General features: G+C 38.8%; 1 protein-coding gene across 2 annotated transcripts; it reads left to right on the top strand.

Annotated features, from left to right (window-relative positions):
- Positions 1–1,084: 1,084 nt before the first annotated feature.
- On the top strand, positions 1,085–10,042 carry LOC307140217 (nuclear factor 7, brain-like). 2 transcript variants are annotated; one of them, XR_013818216.1, is made up of 7 exons: positions 1,085–1,704; positions 4,194–4,289; positions 4,404–4,634; positions 4,745–4,767; positions 4,850–4,968; positions 7,463–8,588; positions 8,892–10,042. XR_013818216.1 is itself a non-coding variant. In XM_079839533.1 (6 exons), the coding sequence occupies exons 1-6, from the start codon at positions 1,309–1,311 to the stop codon at positions 8,005–8,007; spliced, it is 1,410 nt and encodes a 469-aa protein (XP_079695659.1). In that variant the 5' UTR covers positions 1,085–1,308; the 3' UTR covers positions 8,008–8,931. The 2 variants fall into 2 exon arrangements, 1 of the variants encoding a protein (XP_079695659.1); XM_079839533.1 differs by having other exon boundaries at positions 7,463–8,931.
- The last annotated feature ends 15,678 nt before the right edge of the window (positions 10,043–25,720 follow it).

The following is a 25,720-nucleotide window of genomic DNA, read 5'->3' as shown; positions in this document are numbered from 1 at the left end:
TGGCATTCGAGGATAAGGGCCCTGAAGGCAGCAAGTCTAAACAGAGGGAGGGCATTCGTCCGAGACTAAGGGGCTCAGACCACGAGGTCAGAGTCTTGAGGGAGGACGTTTTGACCGGTTGAGCTCGAGTAGAGGTCAAGGCCCAGCTAAGTAGACCCGTACTGGCAGAGCAGGAAAGTCCAAGTTGTAAAATCTGGTGAGGACCAGCCGGCCACCGCACAGATGTCGGCAATGGATATTGCACAAGAAGTGTTGCAACCCCCCCCCCCCCCCCCCCCCTTTTTAAGCACAATTAAAATTAAGATAAAACAACAAAAAAAAGATATACATTTTGTTAAGACAGTGTCTTATAGTAACCACTGGCAGTTAATCATGGGACAGTCAGTCTTAGTTTTTTGTATCAAGGACAATATTTTTATATAATCGACTTTAAAAAAGTTATGAACAGTCATAAAGGAAAAAAAAATATGACTAACTTGTAAGACTAGTTTTAGCGGTTTATGCAACTGTTGTGAACTTCAGTTGTTTCTTGAAGTATGGAGACCAGGAGACGTCGGATCAAACAGAAGTTATTCTTTTAATGAGAACTCTCTGTGCTGCAGGTCATCCGAAAACAGTCTGATTTTACAGCACAAGATAATGCAATTTATCTACATTTCATGGGAAGTGGTTATACAGCAGAGGAGGAGACATTCAAACAAAGGAATGCATATGTTGTGTAGGTAAAGGACACACCCTATAACTGTGTCCCTCGTCCAGATTCAATCAGCATAACAGTGCCATTCAACTGCATAGATACTAATCCAATCACTCAGGCAGTATTGCTCTAAACTTGTCATGCTAAATAGTCAGGAAATTGCATAGAGACAAAAGACTTAATGTCTCAACCACTTACACAGCCTGAAATAATCTCCTTAGAATTTCCTCAAGTTTACTTCAAAATGTAAAACACAAATATAGATAATGTTTTCAGCTATATTCTATTACATTTGAACCTAGATATAGCAATGTATAAAATTTGTAATTCAACACAACCGACCCCAGCTCCAAAAGGTCTTCAGAAGCTCCACCCTCTTACAAAACCAGGAAGTGACTAGTCATTATTTCTAACTTTCATTTTTACTGAAAGCTAAAACAAGTCTGTGTTGAGAAGAACAGAGGACACTTTATATATTAGCATTTTTGTGTAGGCCTATGTCTGAATTAACCGAGATTAGATTTTGATTGTAATGATTATTTAGTTTTCAAACCAAAGATCAGAAAGTGAAACTAAACTGTAGATCATTCGATCTTTTACAAGACGAGGAAATGGATTCAAAATCTGCAGAAGAGCTTTCTTGTCCTGTTTGCTGTGAAATCTTCAAGGTTCCTGTTATTCTGTCCTGTAGTCACAGTTTTTGTAAAGACTGTCTACAACAGTTCTGGAAAATTAAGGAAACTCAGGAGTGTCCCGTTTGCAGGAGAAGATCCTCAAAATGGGAACCTCCAGTTAATCTTGCGTTAAAAAACTTGTGTGAGTTGTTCCTGAAGGAGGGAAATGAGAGGCGTTCATCAGAGTCTGAGGAGATGTGCAGTTTACACAGTGAGAAACTCAAACTCTTCTGTCTGGAGGACAAACAGCCTGCGTGTTTAGTGTGCAGAGACTCAGAGAAACACACCAAACACACATTCAGACCCTTCAGTGAAGTGCTTTCCTCTTACAAGGTGAGATGTCTCTCTTTTCATGTGATAAATACAGTTGTAGCGAATTAGCTCTGAGGGGAAATATTATAGCACGCATAGTGGTGGCAGAAAAATAGCGGTAAAGTGGAGGAAATGGACGAAATCTACAGAATGAGAGAATTTTTTTTGCTGTGCCTTTGGATGTCAGAATCGGAATGCAAAAAAAAAAATAGTCTTAATTTTTATAAATGTTGAAGACACCCTTTGAAGCTAAACGCAGATGTTTAATTATGATCTAAACAGTAAGTCTACATCACACTCACAGTTCATGCAGCATTAAATAATATTTAAACATTTTTGAACATCTTTAACATTTTGCATAGATAACTTTTAAACATAGCCTTTAAAAAAATGTTATCGCTCAATTACTAACTTTTTTTTCTTGCATTTACCATCTCTCAGTTCTGACTTTATATCACAATTCTGAGGGGAAAAGACAGAATCATGAGCCCAATTCTGTTTTTCCTTATTTGAATTGTGCAATATAACCTCGGATTTGTGAGAAAAAAAGGCATCGCTGTTTGCAAACACAAAAAAAAAGAGGGTCAATCAGGGAATTATATAGGGGAGCGCAGGGTTAGTTGTAACACGCATGTTTTAACCCTTTCCACACATGCCAGGATGACGAAACTTAGTGTATTTACTAGTTGCCATATCAACATTATTTAGAGAAAATATAGCGCCAAAATTAAAAAATCTCTGGAAGATATTACTGAACATGTATTTAACCATAGCAAAAGTAAATTTCTTACTTAAGTCTAGTTTTCATCTCTGTTTTTTGTGTTTATTTAAAATAAGACAAATCCGATATTATTTTAATCTTATATCTGTTATTTAACAGTTGATCGTTCTTTAATGCTGATCTAACAGCAGAAGACACAAGCCAAGATATAAATCCCAGTTGTGCAGATGGGGTGTGTTGTCACACTGCATTACAATGAGCCCCTATTAGAAATATGCCATTATATTTTATGAATTCTTTTGAGAAACCATGAGAAAACGGCGAATAATGACTTAGAAATTGTGAACTTCAATGTTCAGAAATTATTAATTATTATGTTTTGAACTATGCTGTATAGCTGTATTTATCGATGTTTTTGTAGTCAAACTCAAAAATGCTTATAATTTTAATGATTAAAAAATGCCATTATTTTATTTTTAAAAGTTAATAATCGTATTTTGTTGACAAAATATTTTAGTTTGTGTTGTATATTTTTTTGATTATATCAGGTAACATTTTAAGCTGTTATTTGGTCATGTTACATTGTGCCCCACCACATGTTACGATGTACCTCACCTATGGGGCATGTTGTCACATTTCACTTCCATTCTTTCGGGGTAAATCAAGAAAAAAAGTATACACTGTATTAATGAAACAAAGCCTCATAATTGTACTACACGTGTGCAATTAATGTGGGAAACAATAAATACTCTGAACCCCAAGTGGATTTACACAATCTGAGAAAGTCAAAAAGTGTTTGGTTGTGCCCCGCTCTCCCCTATCTCTGGCCACTGGAGGCTTGGCCATTTAGTTTCATTGTTTAACCATTGACAAGCTGCTATGGCAAACGGATCTGTAAGATGTATCCCACTCACTAACGTCAATTTCGTTGAAAAACAGTGCTTTATCGCTGGGTGACAAGCTGTTGTAATATGCAGAGAACATTTTGAAAATAACATCTAATCTATATAAACTATAATCTTACTATTAAATCTAACTATATTGTATACCGTATCCGTGTAATTCTCTAGCCAAGGCGATCAGGTTTTCTGCAACCATGATGCGAATGTTTACAAACCTATAATTAGCCTATAGAAACAGTAATAAATCAGTATTTATTTTTTCTCAGACTAAATCTCCATGACGTACTACTGATATACAATCTTGTACTAAACTTCTAAAACCTTTCTGATGTTCAAATAATCTTGAATGTAACAGCATTGGCACAAAAAACAATAGAAATGTCATGAGTTATAAATATTTTTGCATGAATAATATGTGATTTATTACAAGACACTCTAAAAATGTATTTATAATATCATTCAGCTTTCTGTATTTGTATTTGCACAACCAGAAATTTACAACTGCATGGATATAATAATTAAGAATCGGCCTTTGAAAAAAATGTGTTGGTTGAAAACATGATTTCTTGATGTTCGATCTTTCCAAATTAAATAATTAAAAAATATATGTCCTGCAATTTTCAGGCACAAATGCTTCCTGAGAATGACCCATTCAACATATAAATAATATAACACTAAACACACACACACACACGCACACACACACACACACACACACACACACACACACACACACACACACACACACACACACACACACACACACACACACACACACACACACACACACACACACACACACACACACACACACACACACACACACACACACACACACAATGTTTAAACCTTTGATAAGTTTCACAGATTTTCATCTTAACCTGTAGGAGGAATTTAACACAGCGCTGACGTCCTTACAAAACAAGCTCAAACATGGAGAAGAAATGAAAGGAGAGTGTGATAAAACAATCCAACACATCGAGGTGAGGATGTGTAAAGAGTTAAACACTCAACATTCACACACACAGTTTATTATTGACATTAGTGGAGTGTGTGTTCACACAGAGCTGACTGAAGTGAATGTGATGTGATTTCAGTCTCAAGCTGAGCACACAGAGCGTCAGATTAAAGAAGAGTTTGAGAAGCTTCATCAGTTTCTCAGAGACGAAGAAGAAGCTACAATCACTGCACTGAGGGAGGAAGAGGAGCAGAAGAAGCAGATGATGAAGGAGAAGCTGGAGGAGATGAACACACACATCTCAGCTCTTTCACACACAATCAGAGACATGGAGGAGATGATGAAAGCCAATGACGTCTCGTTTCTAAAGGTGACCAATCAATCTGGCTTCATTCTTTGAGCATAAAACAACTTGAGACTCACTGACAATGAGAGTGTTTGATAAGATATTAACATGTTTTCAAACTCTATATTTTCCAGAACTTTAGCGTCTCAATGGAAAGGTGAGTGAGCTGCTCGTATCTCTTCTCTCAGTGGATCTGAACTCAAATTCACTGCAGTTCTGACTCCTGAATGTTCCTCCAGAGTCCAGATCTCACAGCCGGATCCACGGATGAGTTCTGGAGCTTTGATTGATGTGTCCCGTTACCTGGGTAACCTGCCGTTCAGAGTCTGGAAGAAGATGCTGGAAACTGTCCAACACAGTGAGTCTCAGCAGATCTGACACCAGCGCAAAACATCCTTCAGATAGAAACACACACAACATTAACATCTGAGAGAAATATATTTAATAATCACTTGAATTTCTGAGTGAATCTGAACTGTATTTCAGAAGATCATCAGATCATACAGTGAACTCATAATGACTACAGAAGTCTGTTCCTCATGGTCTCTGCTTATGTATTAGGATACAATAGTGTTTATTAAGCTTGGAAGAGCCAACTTACTGAAATCCTATTAAACTTAATATTATTATTATTTTTCTTACTCTAAATTTGTGACTCTAATGGTGCGCTCACACCAGACACAAATTATTTACATGTTAAGTCGCAAATAGACATTCTGCGGCGCGATTCACGCGAATGACACGGCGCAAATTGAGCGTTTGACGCGTGAATGGCCTGAATCGCCCGAGTTGAAAAATCTGAACTTTGGCGGATATTCACGCCGCGGTAACTAATCAGGAGCTTGCTCTACTAGTGACAACAATGAGGAGAAAATCTGTATATTAATATCTGCTTCAGACAATATGATTATCACTGTGATAACATTAAATGACATGAAACACAACCCAGTCTCTTTTTGTTAAAGGAACACGCCAACTTTTTGGGACTTTGGCTTATTCACCGTATCCCCCAGAGTTAGATAAGTCCATACACACCATTCTCATCTCCGTGCATCCCATAACTCTGTCTGACGCACCCACCGTTAGCCTAGCTTAGCACAAAGACTGGAGGTATATGGCTCCAGCTAGCCTACTGCTCAATAAGTGACAAAATAACACCATCATTTTCCTATTTACATGTTGTGATGTGTATAGTCACAGCGTGTACAAATAACAAGGTTACATGAGACACAGCAATATATTATAAACGTATACACACTGGGACTATATTCTCAGAAGGCGCAGCACTGCTCTACTTCTGCGGAGGGCGGAGTGATTTGCTCGCAGGACCAGAGAAGCCCCGCTGTTACATCTGTCAACAAAACCAACGTGACTAGGAAGATAGTAGCGAACGTGACTGTTGATCATGGCTGACTTTGAGGAATTGTCAGAGGATTTTTACCAAACCAAAACTCCAGAACCATATCGCTTTGAGCCAGAATACACAGACAAGGAGTTACAAACTTTAGAAGCTGATAGACAAGACGGCGAATTACCTCTATCACTGCTCATTTGTTACTGTGACAGTCAGAGCGCGTTCGTGACAACACAATACTAACATTACAGGGGATACATGGGCACGGGAACAACTGCAATACAGTATGACCACCCTATTCATGTAATAGTGTCGCTAACGGTACATTAATTATTTCTAACTGATCGGACTTACGCTTTTCCTACAAATGCTGATTAAAACTTGGAAAAACTCCCATAGACTTTCTTTGACGGAATGTTCAGATTTTCAAACTGTCAAACTGTCAAAAATTCAAATCTAAACACTGAAGCCCAGACTCACTCCAACTGACATTCTATGAACTAAACCATAGAGACTCATTAAACTCTCTATCTATCTATCTATCTATCTATCTATCTATCTATCTATCTATCTATCTATCTATCTATCTATCTATCTATCTATCTATCTATCTATCTATCTATCTATCTATCATAGCAACCACCCAGAACACCGTAGCAACCGCCCAGAATACCCAAGCAACCAGAGAACATCCTAGCAACTGCGTAGCAACCACCCAGAACACCATAGCTACCACTCCAAGTGTACCCTAGCAACCATATAACAAGACCTTAGCAACCACTCAGAGTACCCTAGCAACCGCATAGCAACACCCTTGCAACCACCCTGAGTACCCTAGCAACCACATAGCAAGACCTTAGTAACCACCCAAGAACCCTAGCAACCACATAGCAAGACCCTAGCAACCACACAGCGTACCCTAGCAACCACATAGCAACCACCCTAGCAACCACCCCAAATACCTTAGCAACCGCATAGCAACCAACCTAGCAACCACATACACCCCAAGTACCTTAGCAACCGCATAGCAACCACCCTAGCAACCATCTGAGTACCCTAGCAACCACATAGCAAGACCTTGCCAACCACCCCAAGTACCCTAGCAACCGCACAGGAACCACCTGAATACCCTAGCAACCGCATAGCAGGTCTAAACTACTAACTAAAACTCAAACTATTTAAAACTTTAAACTTTTCCAACTATTTCAAACTTTAAACTTTTCCAACTATTTCAAACTTTAAACTTCAAACGATTTCAAACTTTAAACTATTTCAAACTTTTTCAAATTTTCTGGTCCGGCTTTTTCAAGCCAACTTCGATGAACTTTTTAATCTAGTTGAATACTGATATTAAACCTGAAGCCTCAATCCATTCTGACAGAAACTGAGAGACATTTGTTATGATTTATGATTCTTTTCATCAAAGTCTTTATATGTGTTTTACATTTACATTTCTGATCATATTTCCTCCTGTAATCTGATGTTCGTCTCTTTGCAGCTCCGTTGACTCTAGATCCAAACACAGCACATCCTCGTCTCACACTCTCGTCTGATCTGACCAGTGTGTCAAACAGCGATGAATATAAAACACTTCCTGATAATCCAGAGAGGATTGACAGGTATGCATGTGTCCTGGGATCTGAGGGCTTTAACTCAGGAACACACTGCTGGGATGTGGAGGTTGGGGACAGTACATGCTGGATTCTTGGAATAACCACAGCATCAAACCAAAGGAAGGGACGGGTTTTCTTCAACTCTAATGTCTGGCTTGTGCAGTACTGGGACAGTGAATACAGCTCACAATCCCCAGATCAACCCCGCACTGTCTTTCCTGTTAAAGAGAAGCTTCAGCGTGTGAGAGTTCAGCTGGACTATGACAGAGGAACAGTGTCATTCTCTGATCCTGTTACTAACACACATTTACTCACATTCAGGACGTCCTTCACAGAGACTGTGTTTCCATTCTTATATAATCACTGCACAACTTCCCCTCTGAGGATCTTACCAGTTAAACTGATCATTACAGCAGAAAATCACAGTTAAATCTGATTCTGCTTCCAGATTAATTCAGTTTTACAAGTTAGAGCAAGTTTCTCTAGTTTCTTCTAGAGAAATGTACATAATATACATAGTTTTGCAAATTATGCTTCAATAATAACACTGTAATCAAAGCGTCTCATTCGTCAATCACACTTACATTTAAAATGTATCCAGTAAATCGAGCTCTGGAAACATACAGTATGAATAGCAGAATGATATGAATGCACTGATAGACCAGCAGCTCTTTATATATTCTTACATAATGATTGACAGAATAACAAGACAAACTAAATAATTGCAAACCACTATTTAGAACATTTTTAAATGTTTGAAAATTAAAATATGTTTCTCTTTTTTATGGTTTAATTTGGTGAAAGGTTTGTTACAGTGACAGATTTTCACGAATGCACAAAACTGCCTTATGTAACAGGAGCTGAAAAATATACACTATAAATAATAACAGAAATCACCACACCAGATGAACAATGAAGCACTTCAGTGTATTTTAAGTACAACTGCAGTGACAAATATAAGTCATGATACCATGTGTAAGACAAGATGGCCATTGATGATGTAACAGGACCGTTCTCAGCTCCAGGGACTGCAGTGCATGCTGGGATTTGGTGACAGTAACAACATCAACACTGTTACTGAACTGAATAACACATTGATCTCCTGCAGAGCTGCTTATAGATGAACTGAACTCATTTAATAGTTGATGATCTTCACAGTTATTGAACTGAACTGAATCAACACTGAACTGACTTCAGCTGAACAATGACACTGTTGACTCTTTACAGCAGAATTGATTTCTGTTTGCATCATTGATCATTATTTTCCTGTTTATCACTGTAAAGCTGCTCTGAAACAATCTGTATTATATAAAGCGCTGTATAAATAAAGGTGGCTTGACTTAAAGTCTCAATGAAAAGGAAATAGAGACAGATTTTCTTACATATTGTGATGCACATCCAGTTTGTCCAGCGCTGCTCCTGAAGAACTGCCTTTCTCAGAGTTCAGATCAACACACCTGTAGTTCACAACTGACCCTGAACATCTGTAGGTTAGTGTGTTTGATTAGCATGAGGAGATAAACTCTACACTAGAAAGTAGAGTCAGACGCCTCAGGCAAAGGCACTCAGAGAGAGGGTGTGTGTGTGTGTGTGTGTGTGTGTGTGTGTATTTCCCAACCCTCTTCCTGGAGACACACCAACATTTGTGAACTCTTCCTAATCAAACTCACTAGGTGCGTTTACATGGAGCCCTGTAATCGGTTTAAAAGTCCAATCCGAATGAAAATGTAATCGGTTTGAGAGGGGTGGGATAAACCTTTTCATGAACCGATCAACCGAAAAATTCCACCATGTAAACGACCTGATCCGATTACTTTGAGTGTACATGTGACGTGATATACAGCGCGCGCCTCCTCAACTGAAGAGTGTGTGCCGCGCTCACACCAGGCTAATGTTGACAAGAGAGGAAAGTTAATTTTTCTGAGGTATTAAACTTTTTATTTCGTAACATGTTATGAACATGACGTTGGAATAATGACACAGACGTCTCATCTTGACAGCGTGTCCTGGGCTTCAACTGCACCTGACAGAAGAATTTATTTTTCTGAGGTGATTCTTACACTTTACGAAAAATAATAAATAGCTTTTATAAAACTGTATAAGTCCTGGTGGCCGTTGAGAGTTGCCATGGCAACGGGGAACATTCAAGCTGCTGGAGAGGACGTGTCGACATTTCTCTGTTTCTCGTAAGTTAGATATAAAAAAAAAAGTTCAACAACTGCTTCAAATTGGTTAAGTAACATTACCCACAGTCTACTTTAATAACTTTTGTTAATATTTATACCTCTGTGATTATGGCATCTTTCCTTAATCATCTGAAATATCTATGTTTAGTACTAGTAATGATGCGGAGCACGTCTTGAATGCTTTCATTCATGTTTAACCGTACATCCTATTTTTTTATCAATAATTTGGGTGCATTTTATTGTTAATTTTGTGTTTTTCAAAATAAATGAATTGAATTCATTTTGATTCCGATTTCATCATTCACAACTGTTGAAATAGCCATTGTATAGGACATAAATTAGGTTAAACTACTGCATGTCCGCCCACAGAAAAATAAATAAATATAAAAATTACCAACACAGAACTATTGATCCACGATACTAACGTTACGAATCTGATGCGGCAGACAAACTGTGTGCGCATGTCACAAAATGATTCCGACTGAAAGTCAGCACATGTAAACACCAGATCGGATTAGATAACGTCTCATGTAAACAGTCCACCCAATCTTTCAATCGGAATGATTTTAATCGGAATGACAAGAAAGTGCGCATGTAAACGTGGCTGGTGAGGCAACTCATCAGCTCTTTAGTAAACGCTTCAAAGCTGTGTTCAAAATCATGAACTGCCAGAGTAGATATAGGAACATCACTAGTGTTTTAGGAGCACCAGTAACAGCAATGGCTAGAGTGGCCAAATGTCCGGATTTTGGCCGGACAGTCCGGATTTTAAGCCCCCCGTCCGGCGCAGCCTCAAGCCAGACACTCATTTGTCCTCCTTTTTGGAGTTGTGCTGAAAAGTTGCTAAAAACCTGCTCTAGAATCTTTATTGGGATGCAGCAGCATAGCGTATGATGCCTTAAGATCTCTGGGCAAACAAATGATTGGCTAAAAGCGGTGTCAAATAAATATCTGATATATCATTGGTTAAAAACGTAAACAAGCCTCCATGACGTGCTGGCTACATCACATCATAGCGTTAACATGCTGAAACGTCAGACCTCATTCAATCCGGAATGGACAAAAGAGCACAGATTTATATCAAAACGCAGTAGAGATGCTGCAGAGTTGATTTTATTTATAACATTTGAACAATTACTGCAATGTCAATTTATAAACTTTTGAATGATGAACTGAAGCCCCTCATCTCTGCATTTTGAAGTGTGTTTTGTGAATCCGAGGCTGTTCTCTGAAGTCCTTTAGAGAAATGTGTCGAATCTGTGGCTGATTCCTTAGCTCAATTAGTCATTATCACAAAAGGCTGTTATTTAAATGGATATATAAAACTTGCCTCGTTAAATACTAAATACTGCTTTGATTATGTTATGCTGACAAAATTATATTTTTAGAGTAAAAAGATATACAGTCGTACGGTTTTATGTATCAGAACATCATAAAAATCATCTGGTCCTTGGCAGGTCTTACAATTAAGTAAAATCCACCTCAGATGAACAACAACACATGGCATATTACGCCGTGTCATTATTTATTTAAAAAAAACTAGCCCAAAAGGAGGAGAAGCCTCGTGTGACAAACTAAGTACACCCTTATTACTTCCACAGGAATTAAGAGGGTAAGTATCAGTCAGGCGCTAAATAATTTCCATAAACTTAAACCTCTATAACATATTATCATTATAAATTCAATACTTAAGTAACCATTAAATAAGTGATACGATAATGAAAGTATGTTTAAATTCACATTTACAATATGTAAGGCAAGATAAACACTTGGTGAACTCAATGTCTCTTTCAATCTGCAAAATGCTGGTTGTAGTAAAGTTCGTTCGTGTGGGAAGAAGGAGGCGGGAACCGGCGAACAATACAACATACTTTAATCAAAAAGAATACAAACAAAGTGAAAGTAAAAGCGGCAGCCCCTCACGGACGACTGCCGCACACACATAACAAAACATAAATAAAACACAAATTAAAATCCAGGCCTGGTCCTCTCTCGTCCTTCATTTGAGTCGCTCGTCCTTTTATGTCTCCGTGCTCCCTCATGAGAGGACTCGAGACCGGTGTGCCTCGCAGGTGACGTTCATTCTCAATCACACACACCGATCTCGCTCGCTCCTCCCATGTCTCTCGCTCGTCCACCTCGCCACACTGGTCTCTGTGGCTCATCCCACACCCATCCGTTGCTCTGTCTGAGCAGTTCCTTCAGTGGGGTGGTGAATGAAGCAAGTTGTGGTAGAAATATAGTGAGGTAGTTCGCTGTTCCTAGTACTCTGCGTAAATCTGCCACGGCCTTTGGTTCTGGCATGTGTAGAATAGCTCTGACCTCTCCTGGGTCTGCCTCCAGGCCTTTTGCTGTGATCTTGTGACCAACAAAATGTTTGTGTATTGTGAGTCCCACTGCTTGAAGTTTCAAGACATTTTTCAGACGTTGGTCGTGTTCAAGTTTGTTTCGGCCCGAAAACAAGAATGTCGTCTGCATCAATAAATTTTTTCAATAAATGAATTGAATTCATTTTGATTCCGATTTCATCATTCACAACTGTTGAAATAGCCATTGTATAGGACATAAATTAGGTTAAACTACTGCATGTCCGCCCACAGAAAAATAAATAAATATAAAAATTACCAACACAGAACTATTGATCCACGATACTAACGTTACGAATCTGATGCGGCAGACAAACTGTGTGCGCATGTCACAAAATGATTCCGACTGAAAGTCAGCACATGTAAACACCCGATCGGATTAGATAACGTCTCATGTAAACAGTCCACCGAATCTTTCAATCGGAATGATTTTAATCGGAATGACAAGAAAGTGCGCATGTAAACGTGGCTGGTGAGGCAACTCATCAGCTCTTTAGTAAACGCTTCAAAGCTGTGTTCAAAATCATGAACTGCCAGAGTAGATATAGGAACCTCACTAGTGTTTTAGGAGCACCAGTAACAGCAATGGCTAGAGTGGCCAAATGTCCGGATTTTGGCCGGACAGTCCGGATTTTAAGCCCCCCGTCCGGCGCAGCCTCAAGCCAGACACTCATTTGTCCTCCTTTTAGGAGTTGTGCTGAAAAGTTGCTAAAAACCTGCTCTTGAATCTTTATTGGGATGCAGCAGCATAGCGTATGATGCCTTAAGATCTCTGGGCAAACAAATGATTGGCTGAAAGCGGTGTCAAATAAATATCTGATATATCATTGGTTAAAAACGTAAACAAGCCTCCATGACGTGCTGGCTACATCACATCATAGCGTTAACATGCTGAAACGTCAGACCTCATTCAATCCGGAATGGACAAAAGAGCACAGATTTATATCAAAACGCAGTAGAGATGCTGCAGAGTTGATTTTATTTATAACATTTGAACAATTACTGCAATGTCAATTTATAAACTTTTGAATGATGAACTGAAGCCCCTCATCTCTGCATTTTGAAGTGTGTTTTGTGAATCCGAGGCTGTTCTCTGAAGTCCTTTAGAGAAATGTGTCGAATCTGTGGCTGATTCCTTAGCTCAATTAGTCATTATCACAAAAGGCTGTTATTTAAATGGATATATAAAACTTGCCTCGTTAAATACTAAATACTGCTTTGATTATGTTATGCTGACAAAATTATATTTTTAGAGTAAAAAGATATACAGTCGTACGGTTTTATGTATCAGAACATCATAAAAATCATCTGGTCCTTGGCAGGTCTTACAATTAAGTAAAAACCACCTCAGATGAACAACAACACATGGCATATTACGCCGTGTCATTATTTATTTAAAAAAAACTAGCCCAAAAGGAGGAGAAGCCTCGTGTGACAAACTAAGTACACCCTTATTACTTCCACAGGAATTAAGAGGGTAAGTATCAGTCAGGCGCTAAATAATTTCCATAAACTTAAACCTCTAAAACATATTATCATTATAAATTCAATACTTAAGTAACCATTAAATAAGTGATACGATAATGAAAGTATGTTTAAATTCACATTTACAATATGTAAGGCAAGATAAACACTTTTGGTGAACTCAATGTCTCTTTCAATCTGCAAAATGCTGGTTGTAGTAAAGTTCGTTCGTGTGGGAAGAAGGAGGCGGGAACCGGCGAACAATACAACATACTTTAATCAAAAAGAATACAAACAAAGTGAAAGTAAAAGCGGCAGCCCCTCACGGACGACTGCCGCACACACATAACAAAACATAAATAAAACACAAATTAAAATCCAGGCCTGGTCCTCTCTCGTCCTTCATTTGAGTCGCTCGTCCTTTTATGTCTCCGTGCTCCCTCATGAGAGGACTCGAGACCGGTGTGCCTCGCAGGTGACGTTCATTCTCAATCACACACACCGATCTCGCTCGCTCCTCCCATGTCTCTCGCTCGTCCACCTCGCCACACTGGTCTCTGTGGCTCATCCCACACCCATCCATTTCTCTGTCTGAGCAGTTCCTTCAGTGGGGTGGTGAATGAAGCAAGTTGTGGTAGAAATATAGTGAGGTAGTTCGCTGTTCCTAGTACTCTGCGTAAATCTGCCACGGCCTTTGGTTCTGGCATGTGTAGAATAGCTCTGACCTCTCCTGGGTCTGCCTCCAGGCCTTTTGCTGTGATCTTGTGACCAACAAAATGTTTGTGTATTGTGAGTCCCACTGCTTGAAGTTTCAAGACATTTTTCAGACGTTGGTCGTGTTCAAGTTTGTTTCGGCCCGAAAACAAGAATGTCGTCTGCATGACATATAACACCACTGAAGTCCTCCAGTAGTTGAGACATTCGCCTTTGAAAGTGTCCTGGCGCTGATCCGATTCCAAATGATAGTCCATTGAAGAAGTATCTCCTGAATGGAGTAATGAATGTGGTGAGTGGACTCGACTCTTGGGTCAGGGGAATTTTCCAGAAGCCTGATCTTACATCAAGATTTGTGAAGATTGTGGTGTCTGACAGCATGGCTAAAGATCGACCGACAGCAAGAAGAATGTGGTGCTCTCTCCTGACCCATTTGTTTGTCAAGTCCACACATAAACACATTTTTCCATTTGGTTTGGGAACGACTACCATCCCAGCGCACCATTGGGACTGCTCACCTTTGAAATAACTCCCATTGGCTCCATTCTGTCAAGTTCTTCTTTCACTTTTGTTCTCAGAGGCATTGGGGACTCTACGGGGTGTTGAGAACGCATACGGTGTCGCTCCAGTCTGCAACTCAATGTGATACGGGTCATTTAGCAATCCTGACCACTGAACACTGATGGAAACTCTGCAATGTAGTCGTGTCTTGTTGTGTGACTGTGTCAATTCAGGGCCTCTATAGCGGGAAGACCCAGGAGAGATTTTGGGAGTTTGTTTACAACATACAAGTCTTGGTCCTTTTGCACAATGTGTCCACCACATCTACCACAGTATTTCTGTGTTGATTTTTGTTTCCCCTTTTCCACCATGATATTTTTCTGGCTTGTTTTTTTCTTATATTGGACTGTTTTGCTGCTCGAGGCTTTACCTCTGATCACATCCATATTCAAGCTGTGAGGACGTTGATTCAGATCCACGTGTGATGGCCAGGATTTATGCCACACATGATTCTTATACATTCATCTTTGCATATGTGACCATATGGAACTTTTACCAGATCTATGTTTAAAGGTTCTTGACTACGCCACCTAGTGCCTCTCACACCAGGATATACTTTTCACCTCAACTGCTAAATACCTAATCTAAGGCAAGCAGGTTCGTAAAAATACACCCAGGATGAACTAGACAGAGACGTGCTTCCAGTAGAAAAAACAATGATAAAACTTTATTGCACAATTGTAGAATTAAAGGAGCCACACCGTCATACTAGTGGCACAGTCTTAAAGCGAAAGACCAGACCTGGTATTGGCGGTTACAAGAGACAATACGATTAACCCTTTAATTAGAAAATACTGATTTACTATTCAATACTGTCAAGGCAGGTTACCTGTCCGGGATAAGCGTGACGTTCACCGCCCGTGCTCTGGAATCTGGTGCCCACGATCACACACACACACACACACACACACACACACACACACACACACACACACACACACGATTCAATCAATATTGTGAAGTGCAGTTTACCACTACAATACGTGGTGCAGTGCGCGGGGACGGAACCAGGAACCTTGTGAGCAGTTACTCTAGTACTCTAGAAAAAAGGAGGACAAGAAGGTTATCACTAGCAGGATAGAGAATATAAAACTTATACACTACTAGAACAGCCAATACCAGATCAGTTGGACAGAGCATTAGACGGAGGCTACGGCAAAATAACCACAATAAAGAAAAGAAAAAGATATATATAAATCTTAATTTAGGCAAGGCAAAGCAGCAGGAGCAATCTGACTGCAGACACAAAATCATTAAAATTAGTGCTTGATATACATATGCACAAATAGTCATATAGCATCACAGACATTTCATAAAACATTATTTTCTTTTACCTCAATGTCGACATATGAACTGACACAGTGGAAAAACAGCCCTTTGCGCCAGTCTTCACAATCCTACATAATTATCACACACAGCATATTCATTAAATACATTTATATTAAGAGTTGACAAAACATAGCCATGCATTACGTCAGTGCATTACGTAAGGGCAACACAATCAGACTCATTTTATGTGTGTTCAAAGCTTTTAGTCCTAACACACTGGATCAACTCGTAACACAAACAATAACCATCTACCTTCTTGATGTTGCTGCTTGATTGCGGTACAGCTACCTGGCGGGTGCTTTGCCCAAGACCTGTGCGCAAATGTGCTCATTAAAAGTGCATATGTCCCAACAATGACACCCACATTATGATCACCAGTAAAATGCACAAATAATATCTTCGGTAATACACAGCGCGATTACCCGGAAGCGTCTGGTAATCAGTCAAACACCTATTTTCCAATAGCCCAGTATTAGATGCAATATAAATGCTTAGCTTGCTATGTCATATAAACATTTACCATACCTTCGTTGCACAGGGAACCCACATACCCAAGCAGTAACAAGATGTATCTGGACACTTTCAAGCACAACAGTGCAGACTGTTTTATAGAACTAGCATAGACACAAATGAGCTGTTTAGCCACTCACGGCTAGCTGGGTGACGTCAGGGGACTACCGTGGCTGCAGAGGGACAAACTTCAACCAGACAGCAACTACTCTGCCGGTTACACATAGATCAATCAATAAAAAGGCATTACTATATTGGATTGTTTTAATATCTTTATTTGGAATTGTACAGTGCACAGGCTTAGTTATTTGACTTAAGGTTAAAACCAAGCGTCAACCTCCTCGCAGTTTCTCTTGAAGCCAATACGGAAGTGACTTAAACTGCAATTCATCGACTGGCCGCTAGAGACAGACTACAGAAAGGAGCAGAATCTCATTCAGCTCATGTTAAAATGCCCAAATTTACAGCAGAAGAACACGTGTTTACAGTCTGGGACAAATTGTGGTTTTGGTCTACATGGCTAATTTTACCCTTCATGACATTTGTGAGGGGGGTGAATGCTTTTATAACTCATTCGTTTACATTATATAAAGCCTTAAAGTTCTGCATAATTAAGGGCGTGGCCACTTCGAGTGACAGGTGGATAGCTGTTTGTCTGCTGTCTGTTAGTCATCTCGTCACTTCAGCTCCGCCCATGTCCTGCCTCTTTGCCCATTTTCTGTTATCCGGGAGTGACGCGCGATGATTCGATGCCAAGATGGCAACGGCCAGCTCGACCCTACCTTATGCTTCAGAACTGCTCATCAGAATCCAATGGGTGACGTCACGGACACTACGTCCATATTTTTTTACAGTTTATGGTTAAAACAAAACCATTTAAAAATCCTGTTTGGCTGAATTTTAATTTTAAAAACATAGTTAAAACTGTTAAAGTTTGTTGTTTTAAATAAGATGACTTGAAATGTTTGGTAGTTGGTGTGTTGTAGGAATGGACCAGCCTATTGACAAAGAGGAAAAACAGGAAGTTAAACTGTTTAAATGGGAGTTCTGGAGGAAGTGAGAATGTACCAACTTTGATGCATCAGAGGGGACAGAGGAACATGTGATGTCCTGATCAATGTGACTTTTGTGAATTATCTGTACCATTGTTGGTGAGTTTCATGTTTCTTGTTCATGCTAAGCCAAGCCAAGTCTATGTTTATTGTATTACAGTTCACATTTTGGATTTAATAAACTGCGTTTGGGTTCATCTAGGCTCACATCCAGAGGACTTACGTTACAAGGGGAGACAGGAAAATGTTATGTCCTGATATTACGCCCCACGTTTAGGGGAATAGAGAAAACTCTAAAAAGGGCATGATAAAACTGGGTTGTGGTACTGGAATCCCAGTAAAGAACCACTCCGGTCCATATCAAACAGACTAACTAATCAAACTAATCAGAAAAAAAGGTGTTCAGTTTCTTAAAGGGGTCATAGAATGGTACATGCACTTTTACAAGTTGATTATACGGAAATGTGTGTTGGCAGTGCCTGTACACAACCATCCTGTAATGATAAAAATACATCCAGTGTTTTTTTTTAATCTCCTTATATATTTTCCCCTGTCTCAAATCGAGCCGTCTGACCGTGTGACGTTACACGGTGTACGCCCCTCCTAAGATTGTTGATTGACAGCAGCGTTTCAGCACAGACCCTGAGCGAGCTGTCATCAGTCCGCCATTGTTGATACGCTGGAGCAGAATGGCGTCTAAGCGATTGTGGTGTTGTGTTGTTGGGTGTAATAACGAACACAGCAGTCATTTTGATGTTCCTAAATCCGAACCGCTGAAGACCCAGTGGCTGCTGAGTTTTGTTTTAGAAGGTAATATTCCCCCCGATCAACGTCAATGTTTGCGCGAATCATTTCTCAGCAGACTGCTTTATAAACGAGCGTCAGTATAAAGCAGGTTTTGCTAATAAGCTGCTCTTGAAAAAAGGATCGTGTTCCTGCTGCACCTCAGGAAGATCGAAGATGTGAGTGTAACGTTTTATTAACCTTTATATTAATCTTTGCAAATCGCTTGCACGCTTCACGATGAATGAGGCTAAAGTTTACAGGGTAAGTTACATTACGGCATGCTTTCTGTGTATGACGTTCTCAATATAATTCATAATCCCACGTTTATAATGAACAACGCGTTATGTTTGTTATTACAAACTGTGTACTCCGGTGATAAAGTTAACGTGGTAACACTACACTAAGCTTACTTTTGTACATGGTTTATAACGGTGTCTGTTACTGATTAAGAAGTAATGTAAAAAAAAAAAATCTTATAACATAACATCAATCTGTCAATGAACTAACACATCAGTAAACACATAGCAACTACACTACTCTGCCAGTACAAAGATAGATCAAAGTGACATGACGTTAACCAACCATTCAGAAACGTCCTGTTCGAACTTCGATGGGTTCGTCATCTGTTCCTGGTCCGACTCCGGTTCAAAATGATAAGGTTGCTCAGATGTGTCCTCAGAGACTCCCGTTGCCATTATTTCACGAAAATATACCCTCAAATGTTGTCAAGGCAACACTCCACGTGTGTTGTGGTGTTGTGTCGGGTCGAACCGAACGCCCCACAGAGCAGAGGGGGCGGGGTGAGCAAAGCTCATTATCATTTAAAGTCACATACACTGAAATGACTTGCTGAAAACTGAGCTGGTTTTGACAAGGTAAAATGAGTGTTTTCTTACAATACTAATGAGCATTTTTAATTAAAGTATTTACAAACTTTTCATTTAGACACTAAAGAATCATATTAACTTGTACAAAAATGTCATTCTATGACCCCTTTAAGGAATAACAAGTGAAATAAAGAGCATCTCTTCAGGGTGTCCCGAGGCCAAAAAACAAACAAAACTATATAAAAAGAAAAGGGGGAGAAATTAAATAACCTAAAAAAATAGCAAAATAAAATACATTTAGCTTACCTAACTCCCTAACAAAAAACAGAGCCAAAATAATTGTCAGGACAATTATTATCTCAAGCGCAACGACTTGAAAGGAGTAGCATCTGCCTACACAACTGGAAGCTGCATTTTCAGGAACGCAGCCCTAGGACCGCATTTCTAGGACCCTAGATTTTTATTGACAACGCCACCTAGCGAATTAGAGGATAAGCAAAGATGGATGACGATCAGATTGTGAGTATCACATGTGAATCAGTTTTTATTTTAACATCAAAAACAATCATGATGCATTTCATTGGACAGTTAACGTAGCCGAAGTGATCGTGATTTGCTAAATAGTCTTGAATGCATATCATATGTAGGCTATATTAGATAGTGCTGTAAATGAATTGTTAGCACATTCGTTTAACTAAACTTGCATGCAAGCTTGTGTTGACTTAGTGACAGCACAATTGTGTCTTAAGACAACTGTATTACGTTCGTTGTGAAAGTTTGTTACTTGTTGTTTTTTTCTTCATTTTAATTAAGTTAAAATAATTGTAATGTTTTAGCTGTCACATGCTCACAGTCAGCCTGTTTAATGTTACCACACAATACATGACATGTTATGAATACGTCTCTTCATTTTGGCATGGTTTTATAATGTTGATTGAGACCTATGACGTTTTTATAGTCAGGCATAACAGAGGCCATCATAATAATTGACTGTTAAAATACCACGTGTTAGATTGTGTCATGTATTGTGTACTGTAGCTACTCTTTATGAAGTGCTTTCAAGGAGGACACAGCTCAGGGCAGGCAGAAGTATGACAAAAGATGTATTAATTGGTCAAGTCCTAGACTTAGCCCTAATTTATGTCTATTTATTTATATAAAATGAACTTGTTGAAAAGAGGGGACAGCATCCAGTTGGTAGGTAGTGCTGCTGCAATGTGTGTTTTAAATATTTAAAGTACAGGAAAGTCATATTATTGTAGAAATAACATGTTATTTCTATTCAGATTTCTTGCATCTCTCTCTCTCTTTTTTTTCTCTCGGTCCAGATACACTTTATTGACATGAATGTTTCAAGAACCTGTTCACCCAAATCTTTGAACAGTATGCAATAACAGTAATATGAACATTATTTGGTATGAAGATTGATATAATTTTGTATTGTATATAATGTGTGTGCTCTGTGGTGACTAAGATTTGAAAAATTAAAATTTTAAATTTTAAATTAGAGATTTGAACAAGTTCAACTCAATGTTCCTTATTTCATTAACTTCTCTATCTTTCTCTCTCTTAGGAGTCAGTGCAGATGTTGTCCATGAAGTTCTTCCTATGTGGTTCACGTCATGAACAAATTTGTTTTTGTGTGTGTTCAAATTCAACTGTTGCACTATATTTTATAAAATATACACAATCTTAAATCTACCCCCAGAGTCATCCTTGTGTATTCCCTCTGTACTTGAAAATGTGATTGACTGAAAAGGCGATACCATTCCTTGTTTATTCTACTTGATGAGTTATTAAATTATGAAACTTGGACCCAATAATTACTCAACATTCCTAGAAACCAGATTTAATTGCAATAAAGAAAGCAGTATTTGGGTGCAATAAACCTTTAAAGGTCCCGTTTTTCGTGTTTTTTTGAAGCTTTGATTGTGTTTACAGTGTGCAATATAACGTGTTCATGTTTCGCGTGTAAAAAAACACAGTATTTTTCACACAATTTACTTATCTGTATACTGCTGTTTTCACTGTCCTCAAAACGGCTTGAAAGATTTCCCTGTTCTATGAAGTCCCTCCTTCAGAAATATGTAACGAGTTCTGATTGTGCCAGCGGTTCCCGTGTTGTGATTGGACAGCAGCTTAGGGCACGCAGAGCGCACGTTACCGGAAAGGTCACGCCTCTCACCATAACGGGGATGCATGCGCTCAATGATCTCGAAGTACAGCGTCCCTGGGAAAGCCAAACAAAGGTGACTTGACTCCGGGATGAAAATAACAGCGTCTCGACGACATGGCAACAAACAAACTATACGAACGCAAACGGACGCAACACTTCCTCTTCTCCACGCGGGAGCAACAAGACCACGCCCCCTTTTTCGCGCGTTCTTGTGGGCGGAGGTTAGTCGACATACTGCTCTACTGACGTAATTAAAGCAGGAAATACCAGGATGTAGTCCTAACCAGCCGTTCGCTGTAGGCTTTGAAAGGGAACTTCTGTTAAATAAAATATCTCGCTTGGCATTGAACTTTGAGCTTTATAATTTTACAGGTATTATAAATGCTCTAACAGCAACATTACACACTAACTAAAGTTTGAAAAATGGGATCACGAAGAACAGGACCTTTAACATTACTGACGTTCATGTAAAGTAAACAGTGTTGACAACAGAACTCTACTTTATAGCACACACACATCACTCTGATCAGATGTCATCTGCAATACTTATCGAAAATGTTCCTGTCAGATGTTAAATAAACATTTAGTAAGCATCTTTATCTTTAAGATGTATATCGTTTATGTAAATCCACTTTGGAGACGTGTGTGTGTTACTGGAGCTCATACATAATAAAACGTGTTTTTACAGCCCAATCACAACTACACTATACTGTCTGTCGTCTTTACACCTTCAAAAATTCAACAGTTTACTCTACAGTAGTTGAACAAATGCAATTTTAACACAAGGAACCGTGATTTTGGTTTGTAATACTCTCATTTGATTCGCTTTCTCCGCCTGACGTATCCTTTCCTGTGGCCTCATGGGAAGGCAGAGATAGAAAAGTATCCGACGATGGGTGCTTCACAATCTGGGCGGAATCAGTAGGCCATCCGGGAACTTCTTGCCTACTCTTTTATGATTACTGAGGTTTCGAACATACTACTCCTTTCACGTACTGTTTTCTCCTACTATATAGTAGGTAAGTAGTAGGGTGTAACGATTCATTTTAACAACGATTCGATTCGTATCACGATTTGAGGTTGTCGATACGATTCAAGGACGATATTGGTTCATTTAGAACGATACGATCCGAAACGATTCAGTGACTTGAAATCGATTCAGTAACTTTTTAGCCAAAAATTGTGTGACTGAAATAAATATCTGGATACTGGTCAATGCAGGTGAAGTTTTCTAGATTCCTGTTGTTTCTTGTAAGGGAATCAGGTATCAATTAATTATGGATATAAACAAACAAGTAAACAACAATTAATGGCAAATGCATTCAAATTTTATTTGAATAAAGTGCAACCAACAGTTTAGGTTGAATTAACAGGAAGTTAACCTTTTCTGCTGTCATTTTCAATTTTCAATACATTTTCAATAAAAGCACAGTAAGTGCAACCAACATTTCAACAGTAGGTTAACCCGCTACTTCTGCTTTTGTTATCCAACATAAAAATATTACAATATTAATATCAAAAATAAAGTGCAACTAACTTCTCTTCAGGTTTAATTAATAGTAGGTTTACCTGCTACTTTTGCTGTTGTTTTACAACATTAAAATAATACAAATACAATATTAATATAAAAAATAAAGTGCAACCAACATTTCTTTAGGTTGAATAAACTGGCTGAACCTGCTACTACTCTCAGTTTAATAAACAAACAATATTTAACAAAGATAAAATGTAACCAACTACTCTTCAATGACTCTACAGATTTCTTTTTCCAAAATATCAACATGATCTGACCGCAGAACACTTCTCTGTGCGTTCACTATGTTGCCAGCAGTACAAAAACTCGCTCTGCAGGCACACTGGTGTCAGGAATGCACAGGTAACATTTAGCAAGGGTTGAAAGTACAGGTAACACGTTACTAACTTAGCTCTTTCTCCTGGTGGCTTGATAATTTCTCGCTCGTTGGCTTCTCCTCTGCCATACGCCATGCTATGTTTTGTTTTCTTCTGCTGCAGCTGGTGCGTTGCGATGATGTCACAGATAGGCAGACTTAATCGAGTAACGTTTAACGCCTTTATCATTAAAAGTGCTAAGAAAAAACATCCATATAAAGTCTGACGTGCTTAAATCCAATGCGTTATTTCCTATGATCGATACAATCGATTGATTACCTTTTAAAACGATGTTAGATCGATATATGTCGTCCGGAAGGCCAACTTGCCGAGCACAGATCGATGTAGTTCGATCATAGGAAAATAAATCGATACATCGATGTAGTAGATGAATCGTTACACCCCTAGTAAGTAGGCATATTCGAGCGTAACAGTAGTATACGCACGTCCGAATCTCGCGAGAAATAGTCCAAAACCCCGGTAGTTCTCGCCTACTCTTTTATAAATAAAAATGATTCGGACATACTATTCGCTCGCCTACTGCTTTTTACTTACTATTTAGTAGGGAAGTATGCGGTTTTGAACGCAGCCTAAATCTCGAGAAAATCGAACTGGGAATGGATCAGAGACTCTAAGAATGGAAGATACAGGTGAAGACGAGGATGGTATGGAGATAGGTTGGACACAGGTCAGAGCAGAAAAGAAGGTTAATAAAAAGAGGAAAAAAAGGTAAGGAGGAAAGATCGGAAAGTAGTTTGTTAGCCAGTGAGGAAGATGGGGATGAACAAAATAATACCAAGAGTGAATTTAGGATAATATTAAAGTTTAGAGAAGAGTTAGGAGTTTCAGGAGTTAATCCATTGACGTTGACGCATGAATTGAAAAAACAGGTAGGTGAGATAGCATTTACAAAAGTGCTACAAGACGGAGCTTTAATGATAGCATGCAGGAACGAAGAGCAAAAAAAATAAAGCCATGAAAATAAAAACAGTTGGGAAACAGATGGTAATCTGTTTGCAAGATCGTGGGACAGAAGTTGTGGGTGTATGGCAACCCAGTCTCATAAAAACGTACCTGACTACATTGGTCCAAAGTGCAAAACGTAGAGGGGTTACAATAATGGCCCTTGAATTGTATGACTGTTAAAAAAATTTTGCCTATTCTTTTCCTCTTGTTTTGTGTCCCGAGTCAAGTCGAGTCAAAGATGAGGCAAGTCCCGAGTCGAGTCAAAAGTCAAAGCCAACAAGTCTCAAGTCGAGTCCAAAGTCCTACCATTTTAGTTTCGAGTCATTTCAAGTCCTCTTACCACAGAAATAAAATGTATACAAATCATGTATGTCTGTAAGATTTGTATTTATTTAAACCTCTTTTTATACAATGACATTAATCAAATACAGTAAAAAACAGAACATTAAAATTTTCACAAAAAATGCTTGTATTTCAACAGCATATTGCACTAACAATGCACAGCAGCTTCAGTCCTGTATTGTATTGACCTCATATTGCAAAACAGTTTAACTTTCAAATAGACATGGGTCCTTTTAGCCTAAACTTTGGGCTAACTTAAACATGTCATCAATAAAATCCTCACTCCTCAAAATTATCACTTCTGAAAAACTGGACCAACGTGATAATATGAGAGAGAGAGAGAGAGAGAGAGAGAGAGAGAGAGAGAGAGAGAGAGAGAGAGAGAGAGAGAGAGAGAGAGAGAGAGAGAGAGAGCGCACATTTTTTTTAATCAATAAATGAGCCTGCAACATATTAAAATGAAACCCTCTCGGAGTTTGAAAACAAAAACAGATCAAAAATCATCAAATTGCAATAAAGGACACGCAATATCCTCCGATCAGCTGTGAACAGAATAGGTTTGAGATGGAAAAAGAGAAAAAGTGACATGAAGGCCAATTATGGTAACCCATAGTCGGAGTTAGTGCACACATATTAGGGGCAGTGAGTAGTGAACACACACACACTGCAAACCTTGAAAAAGATAAGCCCTACATCTCAATGTGCATATACTATCTTGCCTAAATAGTATTGAAAATTACTAATGTCAGACTATTTAGGATGGATAGTATGCACATATAATAAAATAAATTTGAACCATACCTACTGTTATTATTAGTAGACTTGTTTTTTATAATAGCCTGTAATTTTAAATACATTACAAAAATATTTTTTAAATTAAATGAGGTGCCTCTCCTCCCTGTTTTCCTCTCCATCTCTGTAGTGTACATCTCTGCTGGTGGCATTGTTTGTAAAAATGTATACGTCTAAGTCTA

This window comes from Gobio gobio (assembly GCF_949357685.1).
Source record: "Gobio gobio genome assembly, chromosome: 16".
Lineage (NCBI taxonomy): Eukaryota > Metazoa > Chordata > Actinopteri > Cypriniformes > Gobionidae > Gobio > Gobio gobio.
This window is presented reverse-complemented; position numbering and strand designations above follow the sequence as displayed.